Source organism: Littorina saxatilis, linkage group LG3 (genome assembly GCF_037325665.1).
Source record: "Littorina saxatilis isolate snail1 linkage group LG3, US_GU_Lsax_2.0, whole genome shotgun sequence".
Classification (NCBI taxonomy): domain Eukaryota; kingdom Metazoa; phylum Mollusca; class Gastropoda; order Littorinimorpha; family Littorinidae; genus Littorina; species Littorina saxatilis.
The window spans coordinates 23,723,647-23,738,426 of NC_090247.1; the positions used below are offsets into that span (position 1 = coordinate 23,723,647).

Genomic DNA, 14,780 nt, shown 5'->3' on the forward strand with positions numbered 1-14,780 from the left:
TGGGGTGATGACATACAGGTCTGAATAAAATAACTGAGATAGGTGTCAGTAACATGGGATGATGACAGACAGGCCTGAGTAAAATAACTGATATAGGGGTTTCAGTAACATGGGGTGATGACCTGATATGTCTGAGTAAAACAACTGATATAGGGGTGTCAGTAACATGGCGTTATGACCTGATAGGTCTGAGTAAAATAGCTGGTATTGGGGTGTCAGTAACATGATATGTCTGAGTGAAATAACTGAGATAGGGGTGTCAGTAACATGGGGTGATGACCTGATATGTCTGAGTAAAATAACGGATATAGGGGTGTCGGTAACATGGGGTGATGACCTGATATGTCTGAGTAAAATAACGGATATAGGGGTGTCGGTAACATGGGGTGATGACCTGATAGGTCTGAGTAAAATAACTGAGATAGGGGTGTCAGTAACATGGTATGATGACCGACAGATTTGACGTCCTGCTGAAACAGCTGGACGATCTGCGGAATCTGGTGCGTCAGAAGCTGTCGTCAATCAGCCGTATGACGCTGTCGGCACTGATCGTGGTGGAGGTGCACGCACGTGACGTGGTCTCCACCATGCTGCAGGAACGTGTCAGCAACTCCAACGCCTTTGAGTGGATCAGCCAGCTCAGGTAACTCTCACCTGTGTCCAACTTTAACCTTGAGTGGATTAGCAAGCTCAGGTAACTCGCACGTATGTCCAACTTTGAGCTTCAAGTTGATTTATGTAAGCTTTTGGTCCAAAGGATCTTTGTAGCGAGGTTCCTAGCGTTTTATCTGCAATAGCTTTCCATCAATAACATGCACTCATTGTATGATATGCTGTGAGACTAGGTGTGCTCGCATAATTATGGGAGTCAAAAACAAAAACAAACAAGTCGCGTAAGGCGAAAATACAATATTTAGTCAAGTAGCTGTCGAACTCACAGAATGAAACTGAACGCAATGCAACGCAGCAAGACCGTATACTCGTAGTCCACCGCTCACGGCATAGGCAGTGAAATTGACAAGAAGAGCGGGGTAGTGGTTACGCTATGCTGCATAGCACGCTTTTCTGTACCTCTCTTCGTTTTAACTTTCTGAGCGTGTTTTTAATCCAAACATATCATATCTATATGTTTTTGGAATCAGGAACCGACAAGGAATAAGATGAAACTGTTTTTAACTTGATTTGGAATATTTAATTTTGATCATAATTTTTATATATTTAATTTTCAGAGCTTGTTTTTAATCCGAATATAACATATTTATATGTTTTTGGAATCAGCAAATGATGGAGAATAAGATAAACGTAAATTTGGATCGTTTTATAAATTTTTATTTTTTTTTACAATTTTCAGATTTTTAATGACCAAAGTCATTAATAAATTTTTAAGCCACCAAGCTGAAATGCAATACCGAACCCCGGGCTTCGTCGAAGATTACTTGACCAAACTTTCAACCAATTTGGTTGAAAAATGAGGGCGTGACAGTGCCGCCTCAACTTTCACGAAAAGCCGGATATGACGTCATCAAAGACATTTATCAAAAAAATGAAAAGAACGTTCGGGGATTTCATACCCAGGAACTCTCATGTCAAATTTCATAAAGATCGGTCCAGTAGTTTAGTCTGAATCGCTCTACACACACACACACACACACACACACACACACGCACAGACAGACAGACACACATACACCATACCCTCGTTTCGATTCCCCCTCGATGTTAAAATGTTTAGTCAAAACTTGACTAAATATAAAAACAAATCAAGCTTTTAGTGTATCAGTGACATGTTTCACCAAACAATCTGTTGAGTATCGAGCTGTGCTCACCGTTGACCACACTACGCTTCATTTACTGACAAAACCGTGTGTCGGTGAACAGAAGGAACACCCGTCACTCAAGGCAGTCTTTGTGCGAACACTGATCTGAAGAACAAAAAAAGGTGTCTGAGGTATGTTTGATTCGAAAGCCAAGAAAAAGAATGTTTTGTGTTGCTTACGAAAGATTCTTGTTTCATCTATCCGTTCCTGTGAATGTTGTCAGTATTCAGTCAAACCCGAGTGTGAATAGAGGGAATTATTGTGAAGAATATGAAGGTGTCACAACATTGTGCAAGTGGTAGACATTGTGACGACATTGAGCGGCCTTTCGACAATGACGACATTGAGCGGCCTTTCGACAATGACGACATTGAGCGGCCTTTCGACAATGACGACATTGAGCGGCCTTTCGACAATGACGACATTGAGCGGCCTTTCGACAATGACGACATTGAGCGGCCTTTTGACAATGACGATGCCTGGAAGGGGAAGGCAGCAAGTCTTATTGGCTGTCTCTTGATTGTATCACTGGATGACTGTTGATTGTGATGTGACAGGTATCACTGGATGACTGTGGATTGTGATGTGTCAGGTATCACTGGATGACTGTTGATTGTGATGTGACAGGTATCACTGGATGACTGTTGATTGTGATGTGTCAGGTATTACTGGATGACTGTTGATTGTGATGTGTCAGGTATCACTGGATAACTGTGGATTGTGATGTGTCAGGTATCACTGGATGACTGTGGATTGTGATGTGGCAGGTATCACTGGATGACTGTTGATTGTGATGTGACAGGTATCACTGTATGACTGTGGATTGTGATGTGTCAGGTGTTACTGGATGACTGTTGATTGTGATGTGTCAGGTATCACTGGATGACTGTTGATTGTGATGTGTCAGGTATCACTGGATGACTGTTGATTGTGATGTGTCAGGTATTACTGGATGACTGTTGATTGTGATGTGTCAGGTATTACTGGATGACTGTTGATTGTGATGTGTCAGGTATCACTGGATGACTGTTGATTGTGATGTGTCAGGTATCACTGTATGCCTGTTGATTATGATGTGACAGGTATCACTGGATGACTGTTGATTGTGAAAGTGGCAGGTATTACTGGATGACTGTGGATTGTTGTGGAGCGGGGATGTAGCTCAGTCGGTAGCGCGCTGGATTTGTATCCAGTTGGCCGCTGTCAGCGTGAGTTCGTCCCCACGTTCGGCGAGAGATTTATTTCTCAAAGTCAACTTTGTGTGCAAACTCTCCTCGGTGTCCGAACACCCCCGTGTGTACACGCAAGCACAAGACCAAGTGCGCACGAAAAAGATCCTGTAATCCATGTCAGAGTTCGGGGGGTTATAGAAACACGAAAATACCCAGCATGCTTCCTCCGAGAGCGGCGTATGGCTGCCTAAATGGCGGGGTAAAAACGGTCATACACGTAAAAGCCGTGGGAGTTTCAGCCCATGAACGAACAAACAAAACTGTGGATTGTGATGTGTCAGATATTACTGGCTGACTGTGGATTCTGATGTGTCAGGTTTTACTGGCTGTCTCTTGATTGTGATGTGTCAGGTATTACTGGATGACTGTGGATTGTGATGTGTCAGGTTTTACTGGCTGTCTCTTGATTGTGATTTGTCAGGTATCACTGGATGACTGTTGATTGTGATGTGTCAGGTATCACTGGATGACTGTTGATTGTGATGTGACAGGTATCACTGGATGACTGTGGATTGTGATGTGACAGGTATCACTGTATGACTGTTGATTGTGATGTGTCAGGTATCACTGGATGACTGTTGATTGTGATGTGACAGGTATCACTGGATGACTGTTGATTGTGATGTGACAGGTATCACTGGATGACTGTGGATTGTGATGTGTCAGGTATCACTGGATGACTGTGGATTGTGATGTGTCAGGTATCACTGGATGACTGTTGATTGTGATGTGACAGGTATCACTGGATGACTGTGGATTGTGATGTGTCAGGTATTACTGGATGACTGTGGATTGTGATGTGTCAGGTTTTACTGGTTGTCTCTTGATTGTGATGTGTCAGGTATTACTGGATGACTGTGGATTGTGATGTGTCAGGTTTTACTGGCTGTCTCTGGATTGTGATGTGTCAGGTATTACTGGATGGAGGATGAGAACCTGTACCAGCGAGCGGTCAACGCCCAGTTCCCCTATGGCTATGAATACCTTGGAAACACGCTTCGGTTGGTCATCACACCTCTTACAGACAGGTAACAGTCGGTGTCAATGGTTTGGTAAAACTCTTTCCCTACGCCTGTACAGGTAACAGTCGGTGTCAATGGTTTGGTAAAACTCTTTCCCTACGCCTGTACAGGTAACAGTCGGTGTCAATGGTTTGGTAAAACTCTTTCCCTACGCCTGTACAGGTAACAGTCGGTGTCAGTGGTTTAGTAAAACTCTTTCCCTACGCCTGTAAAGGTAACAGTCGGTGTCAGTGGTTTGGTAAAACTCTTTCCCTACGCCTGTATAGGTAACAGTCGGTGTCAGTGGTTTGGTAAAACTCTTTCCCTACGCCTGTACAGGTAACAGTCGGTGTCAGTGGTTTGGTAAAACTCTTTCCCTACGCCTGTATAGGTAACAGTCGGTGTCAATGGTTTGGTAAAACTCTTTCCCTACGCCTGTAAAGGTAACAGTCGGTGTCAATGGTTTGGTAAAACTTTTTCCCTACGCCTGTAAAGGTAACAGTCGGTGTCAATGGTTTGGTAAAACTCTTTCCCTACGCCTGTACAGGTAACAGTCGGTGTCAATGGTTTGGTAAAACTCTTTCCCTACGCCTGTACAGGTAACAGTCGGTGTCAATGGTTTGGTAAAACTCTTTCCCTACGCCTGTATAGGTAACAGTCGGTGTCAATGGTTTGGTAAAACTCTTTCCCTACGCCTGTACAGGTAACAGTCGGTGTCAGTGGTTTAGTAAAACTCTTTCCCTACGCCTGTACAGGTAACAGTCGGCGTCAATGGTTTGGTAAAACTCGTTCCCTACGCCTGTACAGGTAACAGTCGGTGTCAGTGGTTTAGTAAAACTCTTTCCCTACGCCTGTACAGGTAACAGTCGGTGTCAGTGGTTTAGTAAAACTCTTTCCCTACGCCTGTATAGGTAACAGTCGGTGTCAGTGGTTTAGTAAAACTCTTTCCCTACGCCTGTATAGGTAACAGTCGGTGTCAGTGGTTTAGTAAAACTCTTTCCCTACGCCTGTACAGGTAACAGTCGGTGTCAATGGTTTAGTAAAACTCTTTCCCTACGCCTGTACAGGTAACAGTCGGTGTCAGTGGTTTAGTAAAACTCCGAGTTTCCCTACGCCTGTACAGGTAACAGTCGGTGTCAATGGTTTGGTAAAACTCTTTCCCTACGCCTGTATAGGTAACAGTCGGTGTCAATGGTTTGGTAAAACTCTTTCCCTACGCCTGTACAGGTAACAGTCGGTGTCAATGGTTTGGTAAAACTCTTTCCCTACGCCTGTATAGGTAACAGTCGGTGTCAATGGTTTGGTAAAACTCTTTCCCTACGCCTGTACAGGTAACAGTCGGTGTCAGTGGTTTAGTAAAACTCTTTCCCTACGCCTGTATAGGTAACAGTCGGTGTCAATGGTTTGGTAAAACTCTTTCCCTACGCCTGTACAGGTAACAGTCGGTGTCAATGGTTTGGTAAAACTCTTTCCCTACGCCTGTACAGGTAACAGTCGGTGTCAATGGTTTGGTAAAACTCTTTCCCTACGCCTGTACAGGTAACAGTCGGTGTCAATGGTTTGGTAAAACTCTTTCCCTACGCCTGTACAGGTAACAGTCGGTGTCATTGGTTTAGTAAAACTCTTTCCCTACGCCTGTACAGGTAACAGTCGGTGTCAGTGGTTTAGTAAAACTCTTTCCCTACGCCTGTACAGGTAACAGTCGGTGTCAATGGTTTAGTAAAACTCTTTCCCTACGCCTGTATAGGTAACAGTCGGTGTCAGTGGTTTAGTAAAACTCTTTCCCTACGCCTGTACAGGTAACAGTCGGTGTCAATGGTTTGGTAAAACTCTTTCCCTACGCCTGTACAGGTAACAGTCGGTGTCAATGGTTTGGTAAAACTCTTTCCCTACGCCTGTACAGGTAACAGTCGGTGCCATCCTTTGCAAAACCTTCTTTTCATTAATGTTTCTATTAGAGCACATTCATAAGTTTGTCTTGTTGTGCTCCCTTGTTTATACATACTTTTCATGGCTTTGTAAACTTGTATTAATTTGAATAAATCACTGTTTTAATGTGACAGGGGAGGCTACCGCTCCTTTCACAGCAGACTCTGCACCCGAGTTGTTGGCCTTTAAGTCAACACCCGTGGTTTGTGGAAATCTGTTTGTGATGGGGTCTGGTAGTTTCCGATTGTCTGTATGTTCATGGAAACCTTCGGGTTTGCATAACAGTTTTTATAGGGCTAAGAAATTAGCCCTAACATTTTCAATCCTGTTTGATTGCACTTCGCTTCCCGAGGTGATCGTAGTGTTTCGGCACTCGGTTACATTAACCTAATCCTTCCTTTCTTTCTTATGTCTCTCACAGACAAAGTTAACTGTACACCAGTGATAGGACAGCACATTTTGCGTGGTCATAAAACACCAGGACGGTATACACTCTGTTTTTATACAGAGGATACATGCTCAGGGTAGCTCAGTTGGTAGAGCACTGGACTTGTGATCCAAAGGTCGTAGGTTCGAATCCAGGCCGGGACGGGCACGGGTCAACTTTATGTGCAGACTCAGAGACGGTATCCATGTCCCACCGCCTTGTCACAACAGTGGCACGTAACAGACCTCGGTCATTCTGTGCAGGTGGCTGATTACACATAAACACTCACACACCTTGGTAGCGCAGCTCTTGTTGCTGTCCGCTTTTCATTGGTAGGGAGCGGACCCAAAGTTCCCAGCATTGGGATAATAGAGTAAACAAGAAATTTCTCCGAGGTAGAAAAAACACCCCCGTTGGTCAAAGGGAAATAACCATTCTCACTGCACCCATTCTCACTGCCACCAACTGAGAAGGTTATTTCCCATTGACCATGAATATGTTTCTCTCTAAGTCCTTGTAGAATCTTAATGCACCAATAACTCCGTAACCGTGTGTTTGACTGGTCCCAATGTTTGTAAGGACCGTCTCAGGAATGTATAGAACCTGTTCACCAAGTTTGGTGACGATCGGTCCGTTCATTCTTGAGATCTATATGCGAACACAAACACACAAACACACAAACAAACACACAAACACACAAACAAACACACAAACACACAAACAAACACATCGACCGAAACCTATACACACCCCTATACCGGGGGTGTAATAAAATGCTGACTCCTTGCCCACCTTGTTAAGAATGGAAGTGGCTGCAGCCAGTATGTCGACTTCGCGGAGGCGCGCGCACTGTCCAAGAAGATTGTGACGACGTACGTTCAAGCTGTCGTCGGAACAGCTCAGCACACAGGACCACTACAATAACGTCACGTGGAAACTATGGATTATGCTTGTGTTAGTCATTAATTTTCCTTCATCTGGCGGAATGAGTTATTCCTCGTCCTCCAAATATGTGTGTGTTGTTTCAGGTGTTACCTTACGCTGACAGGAGCTCTGAGAGTGTGTGTGTTGTTTCAGGTGTTACCTTACGCTGACAGGAGCTCTGAGAGTGTGTGTGTTGTTTCAGGTGTTACCTTACGCTGACAGGAGCTCTGAGAGTGTGTGTGTTGTTTCAGGTGTTACCTTACGCTGACAGGAGCTCTGAGAGTGTGTGTGTTGTTTCAGGTGTTACCTTACGCTGACAGGAGCTCTGAGAGTGTGTGTGTTGTTTGAGGTGTTACCTTACGCTGACAGGAGCTCTGAGAATGTCTGTGTGTTGTTTCAGGTGTTACCTTACGCTGACAGGAGCTCTGAGAATGTATGTGTGTTGTTTCAGGTGTTACCTTACGCTGACAGGAGCGCTGCATCTGAGGTTTGGCGGGGCACCGGCCGGACCTGCCGGTACTGGCAAGACTGAAACCACTAAGGTGAGTCCTGTCAGCACGGAACAGCAGGATAGGTGTACACCGCTCACTTTCGGGGGGCTGAGTGTTCATATATGGACATGTTGATACCAAAATACTTCATCAGATTCTACAGTTGAGGTACTGTTGTTGACAATTATTGCACTTAATGTTAACAATGTTTTTCATAAACTAAAATCAATGTTTTGAAACGTTGACTATTAAAGACAGTTCAGCTACACGCGTATCATGTTAGACGCGAGGATTGTGAGTGGTGACACTGTGTGCTGTTGCAGAATCTGGGCAAGGCGTTCGCCGTACAGTGCGTGGTCCTCAACTGCTCTGTCTGTCTGTCTGTCTGTCTGTCTGTCTGTCTGTCTGTCTGTCTGTCTGTCTCTCTCTCAATCTAGTAACACTGTGTGTTGTTACAGGATCTGGGCAAGGCGTTCGCCGTGCAGTGCGTGGTCTTCAACTGCTCTGACCAGCTGGACGTCCAGGCCATGGGCAAGTTCTTCAAGGGACTCGCCAGGTGACCGTGTATAGATTGTCTCAGTGTCTTGAATCTTTGTCTTTGTGTGTGTGGGTGTGTGGGTGTGTATGTGCAAGTGTACGTGTGTGTCTGTGTGTGTATGTGTCAGTGTCTGTGTGTCAGTCTTTCTGTCTCTGTCTGTTTGTCTGTCTGTCTGTGTCTGTCTGTCTGCGTGTGTGAGTGTGTCAGTCCATCTGTCTCTGTCTGTCTGTGTGTGTGTGTGAGTCTGTTAGCCCGTCTGTCTGTTTCTCTCTCTCTCTCTCTCTCTCTCTCTCTCTCTCTCTCTCTCTCTCTCTCTCTCTCTCTCTCTCTCTCTCTCTCTCTCTCTCTATCTCTCTCTCTCTCTCTCTCTCTCTACCTCTCTCTTCCTCTCTCTTTCTTTCTCTATTTCTCTCTGTACTGTGCGCACTTTGCAAGCATTAGAGTCTTGAATTTCGCAGTCTGCACGCTTGGCAGTTATATGCTGCTCTTTATAGCTACAGCAACGGTGTTAGAAACTCTTAGTCTTGAAAACAGCTCTAACACTGAATCGCGATCATGAGTTCAATAGGAGTACAGACAGGCAGGAAAGAGGAAAGAGCTGATTGTGTGTGAAAGGAAATGCACATGGCGCACTTTACACAGAAGACAAAACATTCTTTGATCATGCGTGTTTCCGCCTACATTTAAATGATTTGTGATCCGAATAAAATCTAGAAATTTGGAATTAATTGTACGTATACACGTAACCATTGTTATATGTTTTGTTTTGTGGCGATCTATTCAGTTTAATATGGCACAGATGGAGACTAGTTCCACCTTACGCTGTGTGCGTGCGCGTGTTTTGACGAGTTCAATCTGACTGTGTGTGTTGATGTGAGCTGTGTGTTGTCGAGTTCAACCTGACTGTGTGTGTGTTGATGTGAGCTGTGTGTTGACAAGTTCAACCTGACTGTGTGTGTTGATGTGAACTGTGTGTTGACGAGTTCAACATGACTGTTGATGTGAGCTGTGTGTTGACAAGTTCAACCTGACTGTGTGTGTTGATGTGAGCTGTGTGTTGACGATCGAGTTCAACCTGACTGTGTGTGTTGATGTGAGATGTGTGTGTCTGCCACAGCTCGGGGGCGTGGGCGTGTTTTGACGAGTTCAACCGTATCGACATTGAGGTGCTGTCCGTGGTGGCTCAGCAGGTCACCACCATCCAGAAAGCACAGCAGCAAAATGTACGTCCTTTCTCGTATTTGAGTTTAAATTACCATTATGCATACATTGTCTCTCGCTCTTTTACAATGTGCTGTAAGCTTGATGACGTTGTGACTTTGTTTGATGACGTAATGGCTGTGTTTGGTGACGTTGTTGAGTATGCGCGTGCAGCTGGATATGTTCATCTTTGAGGGCGTGGAGCTGCAGCTGAAGTCGTCGTGTGCTGTGTTCATCACCATGAACCCGGGCTATGCCGGCCGTACTGAGCTGCCAGATAATTTGAAGGTTAGACTCGCTTCGTCTGTCTGTTTCTGTCTGTCTGTCTCACTCTCTTTTTCTCTCTCTATCTCTATTTTTCTCTGCCAGTCTCTCTCTCTCTCCGTCTGTATTTCTTCTATCTCTCTCTGTCTATCTCTGTCACTCTCTCTCTCTCTCTCTCTCTCTCTCTCTCTCTCTCTCTCTCTCTCTCTCTCTCTTTTCCCCCACCCACTCTCTCTTTTTCCGTTCCCTTATTTGCTATGATACAAAAAGGCTTATTACTGTAACTGTTCTCCAGGCGCTGTTCCGACCTGTAGCCATGATGGTGCCAGACTATGCTCTCATCGCAGAGATCTCGCTCTTCTCCTTCGGCTTCGCGGAGGCGCGTGCGTTGTCGAAGAAGATCGTGACGACGTTCAAGCTGTCGTCGGAACAGCTCAGCACTCAGGACCACTACGACTTCGGCATGCGTGCTGTCAAGAGCGTCATCTCCGCTGCTGGTAACCTCAAGCGACAAAACCCCGACATGAACGAGGTCAGTGAGTTCTCCGCTCTGTCGCCATGCACACGGGAAGCAAGGCATATTTGACCCAGAGATAACCTTTATTGAATTTTTTGGCGGCTAAGAATGTCTTGAAGGCGAATATAATGACCAAGACTATAGAAGAAGTTAAAAGCAACAAGCAATGACATGTTTGCTCGTTCAACTGGAGTATTTTCTCCACATTGACTCCTTAGATACACGAGCTTTTACCTTCAAACAAACCACGAATAACTAACAACAAAAAATACACAGCAAGAAAATCTCTATCATTAAAACAACTGTGTGCAATATTGTTTTCTCTCGCCAAACTGGTTGACGCGCCATGACGCATGACTGACCTCTTGGTGCTGCTGCAGGAGCTGATCGCGTTACGCGCCATCCGTGACGTCAACGTGCCCAAGTTCCTCATGGACGACCTCAAGCTCTTCAGCGGCATCGTGTCCGACCTCTTCCCCTCCATCAGGTATCATCATTAAAATTATCATCATCTTCTTCATCTTTATCTTCATGTTTATCATCATCATCATAATCATCGTCGTCGTTGTCGTCGTCATCATCAACGTCGTCGTTGTCGTCATCACCATCATCATCATCATCATCAACCATCATGATTATGATCATCATCATCATTATTATCAACATCGTTATCATCAGCATCGTCATCATTCTCATGATCATCATCGTAGTCATCATTGTCATTATCAGCAGCAACAGCATCACTGTCATGATCATCATTGTCGCTGGCTGTAAGGTGTGAGGACACGCACTGAGTGTCAAACGCCTCGAAACTTTCACCTGGTGCTGTGTCAGCAGAAAAGATGTGCAGACGATAGAATTCATGCTTGTGGATCGTCATATCTTGGTCAACAACTAGTGTGTTGTGTTTAGTCCTTACGCTGCATGTATGTGGATTTCAGAACTCCTGTAAACGATAATACAACGAGATTTCTGTCCTTGTATCAACACTTGATTACGGCTGTATTTCGTGGCAGCTTTTTTTTCAATGTCATTTTTCCCCTGCCCGGTGTATTCTAGAACCTTGAAGCTTATTGAACTATTATTATTTTAGAGCTACTGTTTTGACCTACTTTCTTTCTCTTCTGTTGCAGCGCGCTGGCGTAAGTATTCACCTTGTTCATTGCGGTTCTTCTTTATTTGCGAGTAATTTATTAATTTTCTTCACACGGAATAACGTTTACCATTGCTTCTTTTGCCTCAGTATTCTTCATTTATCTTACCCGTGGGCACATAATGGTGTGTTGTGGTGTGTCGCCGTGCCGGCATAGAGTGTAACATGTTGGTGTGTTGTGATGTGTCGCCGTGCCGGCATAGAGTGTAACATGTTGGTGTGTTGTGATGTGTCACCGTGCCGGCATAGAGTGTAATATGTTGGTGTGTTGGGGTGTGTCGCCGTGCCGGTGTCACGATTTCATCTTTCGCCTGTGTACATATTTCCCCCTCGACATAATACTCAAGACTGAAATGTTGTTTCCTGGTAAAATTAAGAAGTGAAATTATTTATGGACGAAAAGCATGTCAGTTTCTTGCATGTGAAGAAAATTGGTGGTAAAATGTAATAGATTTTACCCCCAAAATCGAATTCTTCGAAAACGTGTACTGAGTGGTTACGTCCCTTGAGTAAGAAGGAAAACATTTTTTAGGGTGAATCAAATTTCTAATTTAAATAAAACAAATTGGTTGGACAAATTTGGCCCCATGAATGTAAGGTACACAAGGTCGCTCATCAGTACTATCGAAGGGTGTTTTTTTGTTCAGTGTAGAGTTTATACTAGATCAACGAGGCCGAGAAGCGAAATATCAACACGGCCAAAGATGAAAACGTCACACCGGCATAGAGTGTAACATGTTGGTGTGTTGTGGTGTGTCGCCGTGCCGGCATAGAGTGTAACATGTTGGTGTGTTGTGATGTGTCGCCGTGCCGGCATAGAGTGTAACATGTTGGTGTGTTGTGGTGTGTCGCCATGCCGGCATAGAGTGTAACATGTTGGTGTGTTGTGATGTGTCGCCGTGCCGGCATAGAGTGTAACATGTTGGTGTGTTGTGATGTGTCGCCGTGCCGGCATAGAGTTTAACATGTTGGTGTGTTGTGACGTGTCGCCGTGCCAGCATAGAGTGTAACATGTTCGTGTGTTGTGATGTGTCGCCGTGCCGGCATAGAGTGTAACATGTTGGTGTGTCGCCGTGCCGGCATATAGTGTAACATGTTGGTGTGTTGTGATGTGTCGCCGTGCCGGCATAGAGTGTAACATGTTTGTGTGTTGTGGTGTGTCGCCATGCCGGCATAGAGTGTAACATGTTGGAGTGCTGTGATGTGTCGCCGTGCCGGCATAGAGGGTAACATGTTGGTGTGTTGTGATGTGTCGCCGTGCCGGCATATTGTGTAACATGTTGGTGTGTTGTGGTGTGTCGCCGTGCCGGCATATTGTGTAACATGTTGGTGTGTTGTGGTGTGTCGCCGTGCCGGCATAGAGTGTAATATGTTGGTGTGTTGTGGTGTGTCGCCGTGCCAGCATAGAGTGTAACATGTTCGTGTGTTGTGATGTGTCGCCGTGCCGGCATAGAGTGTAACATGTTGGTGTGTTGTGGTGTGTCGCCATGCCGGCATAGAGTGTAATATGTTGGTGTGTTGTGGTGTGTCGCCGTGCCGGCATATAGTGTAACATGTTGGTGTGTTGTGATGTGTCGCCGTACCGGCATAGAGTGTAACATTTTGGTGTGTTGTGATATGTCGCCGTGCCTGCATAGAGTGTAACATGTTGGTGTGTTGTGGTGTGTCGCTGTGCCGGCATAGAGTATAACCTGTTGGTGTGTTGTGATGTGTCGCCGTGCCGGCATAGAGTGTAACATTTTGGTGTGTTGTGGTGTGTAGCCGTGCCGGCATAGAGTGTAACATGTTGGTGTGTTGTGGTGTGTCGCCGTGCCGGCATAGAGTGTAACATGTTGATGTGTTGTGGTGTGTCGCCGTGCCGGCATAGAGTGTAACATGTTGGTGTGTTGTGGTGTGTCGCCGTGCCGGCATAGAGTGTAACATGTTGGTGTGTTGTGATGTGTCGCCGTGCCGGCATAGAGTGTAACATGTTTGTGTGTTGTGGTGTGTCGCCATGCCGGCATAGGGTGTAACATTTTGGTGTGTTGTGGTGTGTCGCCATGCCGGCATAGAGTGTAACATGTTCGTGTGTTGTGGTGTGTCGCCGAGCCGGCATAGAGTGTAACATGTTGGTGTGTTGTGATGTGTCGCCGTGCCGGCATAGAGTGTAACATGTTGGTGTGTTGTGGTGTGTCGCCGTGCCGGCATAGAGTGTAACATGTTGGTGTGTTGTGATGTGTCGCCGTGCCGGCATAGAGTGTAACATGTTGGTGTGTTGTGGTGTGTCGCCGTGCCGGCATAGAGTGTAACATGTTGGTGTGTTGTGATGTGTCGCCGTGCCGGCATAGAGTGTAACATGTTGGTGTGTTGTCGCCGTGCCGGCATAGGGTGTAACATTTTGGTGTGATGTGGTGTGTCGCCATGCCGGCATAGAGTGTAACATGTTGGTGTGTTGTGATGTGTCGCCGTGCCGGCATAGAGTGTAACATGTTGGTGTGTTGTGATATGTCGCCGTGCCGGCATAGAGTGTAACATGTTGGTGTGTTGTGGTGTGTCGCCGTGCCGGCATAGAGTGTAACATTTTGGTGTGTTGTGGTGTGTCGCCGTGCCTGCATAGAGTGTAACATGTTGGTGTGTTGTGGTGTGTCGCCGTGCCGGCATAGAGTGTAACATGTTGGTGTGTTGTGATATGTCGCCGTGCCTGCATAGAGTGTAACATGTTGGTGTGTTGTGGTGTGTCGCCGTGCCGGCATAGAGTATAACATGTTGGTGTGTTGTGATGTGTCGCCGTGCCGGCATAGAGTGTAACATGTTGGTGTGTTGTGGTATGTCGCCGTGCCGCATAGATTGTAACATGTAGGTGTGTTTTGGTGTGTCACCGTGCCGGCACATAGTGTAAGATGTTGGTATGTGTTGGTATGTGATACAGGGAGCAGCCGATAGACTACGGCAACCTGGACGAGGCTTTGCACGCAACCTGTCTCAAGTTGAAGCTCAAAGATGTGGAAGGTTGGGACACACACACACACACACACGCGCGCGCACAAACACACACACACACACACACACACACACACACACACACACACACACGCGCGCGCACAAACACACACACCTGTCTCAAGTTGAAGGTCAAGGATATGGTAAGGCCACTAGAGATCACACAACAATCAACCTTCCCTTGTCGAGTGGTAAGTTAGTCGATCCTTGTTGGAAATGTCTGTGCTGAATTGGACACCGCAGCATTTTCATTTTTCATTTTCATTACTTTATTGTCCCATCGCTGGGAAATTCGGGTCGCTTCCTCC

General features: G+C 45.7%; 1 protein-coding gene across 1 annotated transcript in view; it reads left to right on the forward strand.

The window, feature by feature from the left end:
• Nucleotides 1–14,780, forward strand: part of LOC138961925 (dynein axonemal heavy chain 1-like) — a 158,284-nt gene that overhangs the window by 56,534 nt on the left and 86,970 nt on the right. Inside the window, exons 28-36 of the mRNA XM_070333604.1 lie at nt 458–643; nt 3,961–4,077; nt 7,782–7,872; nt 8,280–8,377; nt 9,477–9,582; nt 9,734–9,847; nt 10,119–10,355; nt 10,721–10,827; nt 14,402–14,481. Of these exons, the coding sequence (XP_070189705.1) occupies nt 458–643; nt 3,961–4,077; nt 7,782–7,872; nt 8,280–8,377; nt 9,477–9,582; nt 9,734–9,847; nt 10,119–10,355; nt 10,721–10,827; nt 14,402–14,481 (1,136 nt within the window). The remainder of the gene's footprint in view (nt 1–457; nt 644–3,960; nt 4,078–7,781; nt 7,873–8,279; nt 8,378–9,476; nt 9,583–9,733; nt 9,848–10,118; nt 10,356–10,720; nt 10,828–14,401; nt 14,482–14,780) is intronic.